Source organism: Denticeps clupeoides, chromosome 1 (genome assembly GCF_900700375.1).
Source record: "Denticeps clupeoides chromosome 1, fDenClu1.1, whole genome shotgun sequence".
Taxonomy (NCBI): Eukaryota; Metazoa; Chordata; class Actinopteri; order Clupeiformes; family Denticipitidae; genus Denticeps; species Denticeps clupeoides.
Window position 1 is genome coordinate 27,584,351 of NC_041707.1, and position 12,270 is coordinate 27,596,620.

Here is a 12,270-nt window from a genome sequence, read left to right on the forward strand (position 1 = left end):
CACGTTTCTAACTATAGAGTCGCCAATGACTAGAGGCGGTGGACTGTAGGACCCAGCGGATGCCTCGCTGAGGGGGAAGAAGCGGTTCTGAACGCGAATCGGTGTGTGGTGCCCAGGTGGTGGGGGAGCTTGGCGGGTCGCCACGGAAGCTCGCTTGCGTGATTTACGCCGAGCCGTCACCCAACTGCCCTGCTGTCCGGAGGGCGCTACTGGTAACGGCGCCGGGGTAGACACACTCACCGGCTGACTGGGCTGGTGCGCGTCCGGGACTAGAAAAGAGTCAATTAAGACTTCTGTTTCCCTAAATAATATAAATTTCGGATGCGCTCCTCTAGCTCGGCTATTCTCTCCGTCATTTCCACTAGTCTCCTACACTTCCCACAGGTGAAATCCTCACTACTGACGGAGTTCGTCAAGCTGTACATCTCACACACTGCACACGGAATTAGCGAAGGAGCCATAACTTACGTTTTTTGGCGATTAATTCTGAGGTGGTTCAGGAAGTCCTTGGACGTAATACAGGCTCGCGCCAAACACACCAAACAGTGCCAAGGACTACAAGATGTTTTTCCAGTTTTATTAGTACAGCAAGCAAGCGCGCATTCCACCTCAACCCCTGAGAGCGTGCTCTCTTCGGTCTCTGTTTAAACACTCTGCGTAGTGTTTGTGTCAAGCATTTAACATTAAACACAATGCTCATGATGAATAATGGTTAATTTATTCGTACGCTATCCAAAAATTTAAAAATCTATGACAATGCTAGATAGTTGTCAACCAATGATTTTACTGTTTGTGATAAAGCAGACCTTAATTGTCTTGTTTCTGGCCAAGCAAGATCTCACGCTAGAAGAGCATTGCAACTCCATATGAATCTTTTTCAAGACACAGGTGTGGGTGTTTACGTTCTTTCTTGCCTTCCCATGTAAATCCAAATGAATTCAATTGTCCAATGTTTTCTAAGCAGTACAAGCACATTGTACAAGCACATAAATTATACAGAACCAATATCATTTAAAACAAAAAAAGCAATTCAGTGTTTCCCACAAAATGTTATTGTAGATGCATTAGCCTGCATTTATGACTTAGGGGGTCCTATAAGAGATTTTGCACATTTGTAGTGCTTGAATTAAAATACTTATAACCTTGTCACAATGTTTGGTTTGGTAGTGATTATGTTTGCTACATGTAGAGAATGCTTGTTGAAAGCAGTCTTAGGGGGAAACAGAAAAAGAAAGGAGAAAATGGATAATGTGACATTGACAGGCAAGTATCAAGTAATGTCCTTTCTTGGTTTTATCTTTTTTTCTGTAACTAAAGACACCTTTATATCTGAAAACTGGACCCTTAAAGTTTCAAATGTGTATTATCCACAATTAGTGTGCAATTTGCTAAATAGTAGTTCATTTAGTTACCTCAACCTTTATTAACAAGTGAAAGTGAGCATTTGTCATAGTGACAAAGTGCAGAGCACAGTGTACACAACAAAGTGTCTCCTCTGATTCTCACCCATTCCATATAGGAGTGGTGGGCAGAATTGCATGGGGATAGTACCCATGCAGTGGAATTGAGTACAATTCCACCAATTCCATAGTCAGTCAAAAATTCTAGGCTACCAATGCCCCAGTGCCAGAGTCTCTTCATATAAAATCTAAATTCTTTTCACGGTGGTAAAATGAACAGTTACTTTAGGGTAGAGTCAATGAAGTTTGCAGATGCCACTGTTACAGTGTACAGTACATTATATCATTTGGCTATATGTGTGGGAAACACTGGAATAACTGTCATCATAATAGGGAACACATAACACAAGAATGCTAGTAACAACAAGCACTTTGCTTTCAGATCATACACCTAACAACTTCTTAGCCATGTAACCTGGCATACTATAGATGAACAATGCTCCTATGGCCAAAAGGAGCAGGACCAGTAGAATTTTAATGATGAGCCACTTGTACTGGTTGCAGATCAGATAACGGATGGCTTTGAGTGGGCTGATGAACCATAGGAAGGCAGTGTCAGGACGACTGGCAAAATGAAATAAGAAAAAAGGATTAGCAATTGTGTGGTACTAACTTTGTTCTGGAAAAAGAAATTTGTGGTCTGTTTTTATCCAAACCAAATCTTTATTGAAACACAATTTGATAATATTTTTTTCCTCTCAGAAATTAATGTATTATACAACAAAATCTTAATTAAAAGTCAATGCTTTGATTTAAATTTTCACTAAAATTGTCACTTCCATGTTTTAATGATAGTTATGCTACACAAATTGTTCCAAATTATAGACTTTTTTCCTCATTGTTTTGATTTTGCATCATCTAAAAATGTATGTATTTTTTTTAACAAATTCACTCATAGGTTTACTGCAAACTTACATATTACATGAAACAGAACAAAATCAGACAGGTAGTTCAGTGCAAATAGCACATTACAATAAATAAAGAAATTAAAGTGAAATAAAAGATTTCAGAACTAGCTAAAGTCACAACAAGATAAAAAAAGTGAATATCAATACTAATTAATTTGTGAATTGATTAATTAATTTGTGAGATTAGAAAATAACCTAAGCAACCCAATTAAATCAAAGAAGAATGTAGACAAATGAAATTGTTTAACCAACTTGTTCTGTGTGTGAAAAAAAAAATCTTTGAGAGAAATAATCAACTTGGTTGTCAAATAAAGCACCTGACTAAATTCTTCCAATGTAATCAGGAGTAAAAATGTTAGAACTTAAAAAGGTGAAGCTGGAGGGTGTACCCTGCTCTTTTCAAGCTCCCAGCAGTTTCTTGACCATGTACCCTGGCATGTTATATATGAATAGGCCAAACATTGCCAAGAACAGGAGAGCTAGCACAAGTTTAATGACAAGCCATTTGTAACGGTTACAGATGAGGTAACGGATGGCTTTCAGTGGGCTGATGAACCATAGGAATGTAGTGTCTGGGCGGCTGAAAGAAAAAGGGATACAGACAGTCAGAATTACATTTATTGTCAAATAAAGTACACATTAGAATATTAAATCAACTACTCATAGCTTGACACCATTAAAATCAGCTCAGGGGCTAGAGTTATGAACCTTCACTTGTCTCACGATTCGATTATCAATGATACTTTTCTACATTACTTCACATTTGTTTTAAATACATCAGTCAGGTGAGAGTCTTGAGTTTGTGGCGTCAGATGAGCGTTTTCAGAGGGACCTTTTTTGTGGGCAGTCTAAGGCACACCTGTGCAATATTCATGCTGTCTAATCAGCACCTTGATATAGGATGGATTATGTCATTATTATATCTTTCCAAATTTACTAGTCAATTGTTTAAGAGTTTGTTTGCTCAAGAGCTTATAAATTGGTTAGTGCAGATTGCACTGCTTTTGTATATATTTGCGTTTCAACTCACAAAAACCAGGCGATATGTCAATTAATATGCATAGTTCACCTAGTTCAGGAAGGTGTTGGCTTTTACATTTACACCCTTATTCAGAGTAACTTACACAATGCACAATTTCAAACACCTCTCACTACCATTGTGTACCTGAGCAAAACACTTAACCCTCAGTTGCTCAAGGGGGTCTGTCCCTGTGAGTACTAATTATAATTTGTTCTGAATAAGGGTGTCTGATAAATGCCGTACATTTGGAATGTCAAACCATTAAATAATCATTTTAAGCATTAAGCAAAAATCTTTTTACATAACTCTCATCATATTTGTGATGCCACAGTAGGTCTGGGCTAGCCAGGTGCCACCCATTCAAATGTATGCTGGGTCATAATCACCTTCAGGTTCTGCCTGTTAGCTAGAAAGGTTAAGATTGAAATGTTAGTTGCTCCCACATTTCTTGCATTGTCCTCATGTATGTTGAGTGTTTGATTTCATTGGCGTTTGTGTGTTTCTGGCCATCATGCCATGTTCTTCCACAGCCGAAGAAAAAGAAGACAGTGTCTGGGGAATGAGCATGTCTCTTAAGGATTGTATATGGGTGGACTCAGGGGTGTTTACTCCTTCATGGAAACTAGTGTTGCCACTATATGTGCATTAACCTACTGCTTGAGTGCTCCACAGTGGTTTTACAGCCTCCGCTGTCTGATGTGAGGGTAGTAGTAGGCTATTGGGTAACACACTTGCCTTGTAACTTTTTTGTCATTGTGATGGACAGCACATGGTGCACACAACAGAATGTGTCCTCTGCAACAAATCACCATGTGAATCGTGGGCAGCCATGAAAGATGGTAGAGGAGCACTGTGTGGGGATGGTACCTGAAGGGTACCTCAGTGGTAACATGACAATTCAGGATTTGAACCCACAACCATTTGGTTACGAGTCCGCTTCCCTACTCATGCTGAGTTGCTGTGTCATTACGACATCCCCCGTTACTGCCGTGAGCCCCGGCAACGGCATTTTTGCTGTCTAGTCGAGCCACCTGAGTCACACAAGAAGAGGCAAATGGAGAGCCAGAGACTTCCAGCAAAGAGGAGGCTTACAGCAAAGTGAGGAATGCTGGACCCATTGCTGGAGAAGCCCACATCTTCACATCTGACCTTTGTCGTGCAGCCCCACCACCCAATTGCTCCCCAGGTAGTCCAGAGCGTGTCACCAGCACAAGCCTCCACATCCAGGGGTTCCCCCAAAGGCCCTGTAAGCATGCAGGGCAGACAGCTACACTACCTCTTATCCCAGCTTCTCAGCAAGCTGGCTGCTCTGCATGCTAATGGAAACAGTACCTGTCAAATCGTCATGGGTCTAAAATCTACAAACCTGACCTTGGCTCCACTAGTTTCAGTAGAGTCCAGAACTGGAGCCAGATAACCCACTTTTTTGTTTGTCTTTGTGTGTGTGTGTATCATTTGTGTCTGTCCTTCTGTACCCTACCCCATCTTATCATCCGACAGGTAAGATTTCCATGTCACAAGGCCCCTCATACAGCTGCACCAGCCCAAAACCGGGATGCTGGTCCATGCTTTCCCTCTTGTCCAGCCAGTGATTGTCTCTACCTCTAACTATTGATGGGCACTTCAGTATTAATCCCTTAGAGGGGGGGTTCTGTGACACCACAGTACCCCTGTTTTAAACAGCTGAGGTCTGCTACAAAATATCACTCTGAACAGCCATATAAGGGTAACTACTATTTTTCCGATTGACTGTTCTTGAATTAACCAGTGTGCAGTGTTCCTTTATGACAAAAATTCAATTTGTTTTGTAATTGGACCGGCCAGCTAAAGGGCTATAAAGACTGGCCCAACTTCAGTCAGGAAAAAATTGATTGGTGATTGCACCGCTCAGCAGTTGTAATTCAAAATTATAATGTTTCCTATGCTTGTAGGACTTTATTATAGTATGACGAGAAATAGCATTACTTTTCTGTGTTTCTTCTATGCACGAAAACGGTGTGTTTTGACTAAGTATTTGCAGGAATTTTTGGAAGGTCAGCTTAATCTTTTTTTTCCAGCACAGCAGTCATGCACAGAATCTATGGGAATGAACTGTATCTCAGTCTCATTTTAATTTTGAGAAGCTGGACGTTCCAGAGGTTAATGATAAATTCTGAATAGATCCTTAAACAAAGATGAGCTTATGGATGCAATACAGCTGCTGAAAGTGTCCAGGCCCTGATGCAAGATTTTCCTCAAAAATTATCAAGGAATTTACTTATTATTTTGTCTGTATATGAGGAGATTATAAGGGTTAGTTCTCTGCCTCTGACCATGCTTGAGGCAATTATACCCCTTGTACTTAAAAAGGACAGATTCCACTTAGGATGTATTTCATTTAATCCCATTTCTTTACTGAATATGGATGCACTACACATACATGCCGCCACCCTGGACTTGTTTATTCACTTTGTTGCAAGCCATTCTACAGAATTGACAAAGCTTCACATCGACTGCCTGTCTCTGCGTTTTGGATTACCCTTGCATGTTCTTGCTAGACTTCCACGACCGACACCCTGATCTGCCGGGCCCATCAGGTGCCAGGCCTAGGAAGGGGGGCTCTGTCATGGCCAACGCCCCTCCAGCCTGCCAGAGGGCACCGGACCAGCCTGGGAGACAACGACCCGGAAGATGAAATGGAAGTGGGCAGCGGCGAGTATAAAAGTGAGGTAACCCCAAGGAGACACGCCCGCTCTTTGAATGAGATTACTCACCAGAGACGCTAGCCCTCTCACCCACGCCCAAGATACTTTGATCCATGAAATACAACCTTCGCCTACCCACAACTTCGAGAATTGCCTGACCCCCTTGAAACCACGAAAGAACCCTGACTGGAACTTCCTGGACACGACCTCTGCCTGCCCCTGACCTTGAGCCTGCCTGATCCTTTGGTAAAGATGGGAATCCACGCTCCCCTACCTTCCTCCCGACCAATACGTCCTCCTGTCCAGTCCATGCTCCCGGATCATCCTGAAACCCGCTGTCTTTCGGTTCTCCTCTGCCCCGGTACTTCACACAGATCCCAAACTAACTCCCCGCTGCGCTGCAGCGCGTCCACTGCTTCCTCTGCATCCTCACTCCCCGCCAGTCTCTCCCTCACTGACCAAACGCCTCCGGTCCTCCTCCCCAGTGCGTCCAGTGTCCTCTCCCGGTACGACGGCTTGTCCCCACACCCACAGTATGTCTGCAAGTGCGTCACCGGATTCCCATTGTGACAGAAACACATGAATGAGAAGGTGTGTCCAAACTTTTGGCCTGTACTGTATAATAGACTGTGCATCTTATAGTGTATAATGCAACTTTTACCTACAGAATGTTTGTAAAAATCACCTCTGGGCAGTCTGATGGAAATGTTGCATATGCTTACTCTTTGTGTCTGGCATAACTGCAAATCTGCGCTTAAACCACTCATTGTCAAACTCAACTGTGCAACTGAATCACAGCATTATAGACAGTACTCGAGTTGAGGTTGGATGAGGGAGATGCCATCCCCCTTCTAAAAAAAGTTCAATCACTTGTGCTGTTTTATCAATGAATGCGTAGGTCTATTGAGCAAATACTCTAAAAAAAAAAATTACCTAAGTAAAAAGCACATGACTGCAGGCCTGGAACGTGGAATAGGCAATATATGTAATAGCTAAGGGCACTTATCCAGGCAGCGCCACAAATGGAGAAAGAAAAAAAGTGTATATTAAAATAATTTGTATTAATATGTTTCAATATGAAAAGATGAAGACCAAATGAATTTACCTGCATAGCAAAGCGTATTAAGTAGTAGTAGTAATAATAATAATAATTATACATACATCTTTCCTATAAGGCCACAGCTGAAACTAAAGTGCTGCATTACAGGATCACGTTCGGCAAGGCAACTGAAGCACTGCACTGCGATATCTGTAGTTTGTGTTATCAGCACTTCATATTGCCGTGCCATTTTTTTTTTTCTTTGCTCCGCCCTGTCTATCAGCTGCCCAACTCTTTAGGCATCAGTGCGCGAAAGAGACCAAGTATGTTCACTCCGTGATCAAATGAAAAACAACGAATCAATTATGAAATTAGTTGCCGACTCTTTTAGTAATCAATTTTTATCATTGTTGCAGCCCTAGTTGCCATCATTCAGGATTTTGTCCAGAAGTTGATTGACAGCATACTAGGGTGAATTGCAAAGGTCTTGAAAAAAAGAGTGGCTGTCGGGTGGCTGTCCCCTCGAGCTACCCTCACTACACACTATCCTCTTTTATGTTTACAAAACAGTATCTATTATTGCAATGTGCCATTTTGCATAGTCATATTTGCACTCTTTTTACTTGGCACCTTCAATACTCATTTCAGTCGTTTAGCACTGTCTGTCTGTTTAGTGCTATCTGTCTTTCTAGATTGCTATATCCAATTAAAATGATTCCAGTTATTATCTTACATATAGCTATTCAAATCTGAATAGTTCTTTTATATGTGCCAAAAAGAAACTAATTAATCTAGCAACATTATGTATCTCCTCCTAAAAGAGTGGTTTTGACCTTCTGGACATCCACAAATTCCAGCTCTGTGTGCATCTCTGCCTCATTACTGACTGGGTATGCCCTACCTCCCTCTGATTAGACACAGAAAGCTCCATGTTCAAATGTACCTCTTTTAAATGTATTATTCATAAGCAAGACCAAAACTGAACAAATTAGTGTTTTAACCCCAGTACAGTCTGCACTGTGTGGGCAAGGCAAATTTTCAGAAGGTTAGAGCGTAAACATCAACTCCCTTATATTTTCACATCAATAAGTGGCAACCCAAATTTCCTGTCAGGTATGACGGTAAGTGACTTTCCAGGCTGGAACTTTGTCATTTATTGAATTAACTGAACAATATAATATTTATAAAAATGTTTTTGGTATCTACAGATACAGATACAGTTGTTAAATGAGACACCACAATTCTCTTTAAGATTATTCTATGGACTCCTAGTAGTACTAGTATAGTACTACAAGCTCCTGAAAGAGGTATCAGAAAGGGATGCTTAAGAATGCTAAAACTTTAAATATTTGTAACCAACAAAAATTTTACATAGTCCATATAATTCACATATAGACATAATTCATTACATAGTCCATAGTCCAAGACGTCTTTTTGTATTGTAGTAAGGTACAAATATTTTGGCACATGGTGGGTCAAGAGATCGATACGCTTTTTTTTTTTTTTTTTACAAAATACTCCTCTCCAGAACATTGCTGCATTATATTATAATAGAATACGTATCTCTGGACTATCTAACATGTGTACTGCATTTTAAAGAAAGAAAGTTTTATAGAAATGGAAACCTTTTATTTAATAAATTGGACTGAATGCAAAACATATTTACAAGGCACAACTCTTGGTCGAGTTGTGCTAATAATTTATTTATTTGTTTTTCTTTAGATTTATTCCTGTTAGTCTTTGTTGTTAAGTAAAAAAAAAGATCCCTTTCATAGAAAACTGTTCATTGGGGACATGAATAATGATTTATCCCTAAATTTTTTTGCCTTACTAAAACACGGCTTAGGCTTAATGAATCTATTCATGAACGAGTCCACCCCTCCAAGTGAAAAAAAAACACTGTCCATGCTCAAATGGCCATAGTGGATGGATAGCCTGTATCTAAAAAAATAAATAAATCTACATTATTCATAAAATGGCATACTTAAGGAAACCCACTTCTTTTTAAGTAATGGTAATGCAAATCTCTCCAAAAATAATCAAAAAAGCAGCTCATTTCTACAGACCACCTGGATCATACGCAGCTCCTGAAAGAATTTGTAGACTTTATACCAGAAATTGCTTTATCTACAGACAAAGAAATCATCCTTGGGGATTTCAATATACTCTTGGAAAATAATAATGATTCTTTTAGAACTGCATTGGATTTTTTTGGAATATAATTCTGGACCCACTCACTACCACACTCACACTCAACCTAAAATGCTGTAGTAAGCACAGTAAAGATCCTACCTTTAAATAGTAATAGATGTTTTCAAATTAATTCTTATTTAAACATAAATGCTTAAAACTGTTACTTACCAGTCCAAGCAAGCTGACTGAAGAAATAATCCAGAACTTCACTGCAGAAATTGCATTCATGTGCTGTCCTTTATGTAGTTCAATGTTAAGTGTTTAATTGATGTCCAGAGATGATTAATATGTTGGTTCAGTGTACTAATTACTACTGTGATGTGAAAAAAGGTGTTTGCCCATCTCTGATTTCTTGTTTTTTTCCCATGTAAGTCACAAACACATGTTAATACAAAATGTGGTTAAGTGAAGGATTTTATTTTTAAAGATTTAAAAAATTCCAAACATACATGGCCTTGTGTGACAAAGTGATTACCTCCTAAACCTAATAATTGGTTGAGCCACCTTTATTAACAACAACTACAATCAAGCATTTGTGATAACTTGCAATGAGTCTGTAGAATAATGTTCGCTCAGTTGATGTTCAGCTACATTTGAAGGTTTTTAAGCATGAACTGCATTTTTAAGATCATGCAACAGCATCTCAGTAGGATTCAGTTCAGGATACTGACTAGGTCACTTTAAAGTCTTCATTCTGTTTTTCTTCTGCCAATCAGAGGTGGACTTGCTGGTGTGTTTTGGATCAATGTCGGACCCAAGATCATTTCAGACCGAGGTCTCAAAGAGATGGTCAGACATTCTCCTTCAGGATTTTTTGGTAGACACCAGAATTCATGGTTCCATTTATCACATTTATTAAGTCTTCCAGGTCTTCCTGAAGAAGCAAAACAGCCCCAGACCATCATACTACCACCACAATATTTTACTGTTGGTATGATGTTATTTTTCTGAGTTAATTTTGCAGTGTTAAATTTATGCCAGATGTAATGGGAACTTCCAAAAGTTCAAATTTTGTCTTGTCAGTATTTAACGTAATGAAACGTAATGTTTTTGTTGCACTGCAACCTCTGCCTTTGACAGTGCCACAGAACAATGTGACTGCAAGGAAAGCCAAGCTTCCTCTCAGTAATCAAGTGCTGTGTTTAACCACTGCGGACATGAGGAAAACTAAGTGCAAAGCATGCACTTTTCACCATCTTACCATTTGGAGAAACTTACCGATGCATTCGGGCCCTCACTGCTAGACTGTGCAGTAACTTCTTGGCACAGGCTATTAGACAACTGAACCTTTATAGACTGATTAACACACACTACCTCTTTTACGTTTCTAAAATGTTTATCTATTATTGCACTGTATCATTCTTCACAGCAGTATTTATATATAGTGTCAAAGTGCGAGTTCGGTGGCGCATTTGCAGACATGTTTGGAGCAAGGGGACAAGTCATCGTACGGGGAGAGAACACTGGGGAGGATGACCAGAGGCGTTTGGCTGGTCAGAGGGAGAAAGGAGGTGAGTGGGAATGGGAGTGGAGCAGTGGACGCGCTGCAGCGCGGCGGGGAGTGAGATCTGTCTCCGTGGGGAGTAGCGGGGAAGGAGGCGAGGGAATGAGGGGACGGGAGGACGTCTGGGGTGGCAGGAAGGTGGGGTAACATGGAATATCGCCTTAGCAAAAGGGGCAGGCAAATTCAAGGTCAAGGACAGGTGAAGGTTGTGGTGACAAGGCAGAATCCATTAGGCGATCATTGCAGCAAATGGGGCAGGCAAAGCTTGAGGTCAAGGGGGGATGGGAGAGCCTTGCGAAGGTGAAATGTGGAAATGGGGAACACCGGGCTGACGTGCATTGCGCGTTGGATGGCCACCTGGTATGCCACTGGGTTGATCCATCGAGTCACCCAGAAAGGTACAATCAAGCAGGGTCCCAGCTTTCGGGGGCAGGATGACATAGGCAAGCCTCGGGTGGAGACTCAAACCCTAACTCCGGGGTGGGGAACCATGTGGGGAACTGAGGTGGGGAACCAACGTGGGGAACCATGTGGGTCTGAGGCCGGTAACCACCAATGACCACCTGTTGGTTCCGCATGAGCACTGCCAAAAAGAGGTGTTGAGACCAGGATGTCTCCACCTCCTGTTTCCACCTCCCTAGAAGTGACGCCAAACCTGGCGATGAACTGGGGGCTGTGGTCAGAGAGGAGGTCCACTGGGGGTCCCACTTCCTGGAGGACAACGTTGGTGGTGTGCGTGATCTGCAATTACCTCTTGCATGAGGGCCCAGTGCACGGGGGCCAGTAGGAAGGGCTGTGAGTGGATGGGAGATGACGGATTGTCCTCAGTCTACAGGACATTGGCCTTGTCGGAGTTGGTGGTGGACACATGAGGCTGGACGGGAGGTCGTCTGGGGTGGCAGGAAGGTGGGGTAACATGGAATATCGCCTTAGCATAAGGGGCAGGCAAACTCAAGTTCAAGGACAGGTGAAGATCCTGGTCAAAAGGCAGAATCCGTCAGGTGATCGTCATACCAAAATGGGCAAGCAAAGCTCGAGTTCAAGGACCGGCAAAGGTCGTGGAAACAGGGTATAATCAGTTAGGCGTAGGTGAAGAAGGCTAGCGTCTCTGGGAATAAATTCAACAAAGACAGTCTCCTCGGGGTCACCTGGCTTTTATACTCGGCGCTGCCCGCTCTCACTTCTGCTTCCGGGTCGCTGTCTTCCAAGCAGGTCTAGAGCTCTCTGGTGGGCTTGAGGTGTGTTGGCCGTGACAACTAGTTATATACATAATTCATTTCACTGGTTTAGAGCTGTCTGTCTATCTTTGTTGTCTACAGGTTTTGTTTGACTTAAAGTTGCTCTTGCACCGCCTGTGTACCATGTCTGCACTTTATGTAGAGCAGTTTGTGTCGCACACTTGCACTTTACGTCAGTATGTAACTTGTTAGTATGTTACATGCAGCACCTGATTCTGGAGAA

At 41.7% G+C, this 12,270-nt stretch overlaps 1 protein-coding gene across 3 annotated transcripts in view; it reads right to left on the reverse strand.

Moving 5' to 3' along the window:
- Nucleotides 1-563: 563 nt before the first annotated feature.
- LOC114784829 (otoferlin-like) overlaps nucleotides 564-12,270 on the reverse strand; it is a 101,290-nt gene continuing 89,583 nt past the window's right edge. For 2 of the 3 annotated variants that reach the window (XM_028970582.1, XM_028970571.1), the window contains exon 42: nucleotides 2,505-2,948. In XM_028970582.1, coding sequence (XP_028826415.1) covers nucleotides 2,768-2,948 — 181 coding nt within the window. In that variant the 3' untranslated portion in view covers nucleotides 2,505-2,767. Of the gene's footprint in view, nucleotides 2,025-2,504; nucleotides 2,949-12,270 lie in introns of those variants that run through there. The other variant, XM_028970560.1, reaches the window with a different exon arrangement.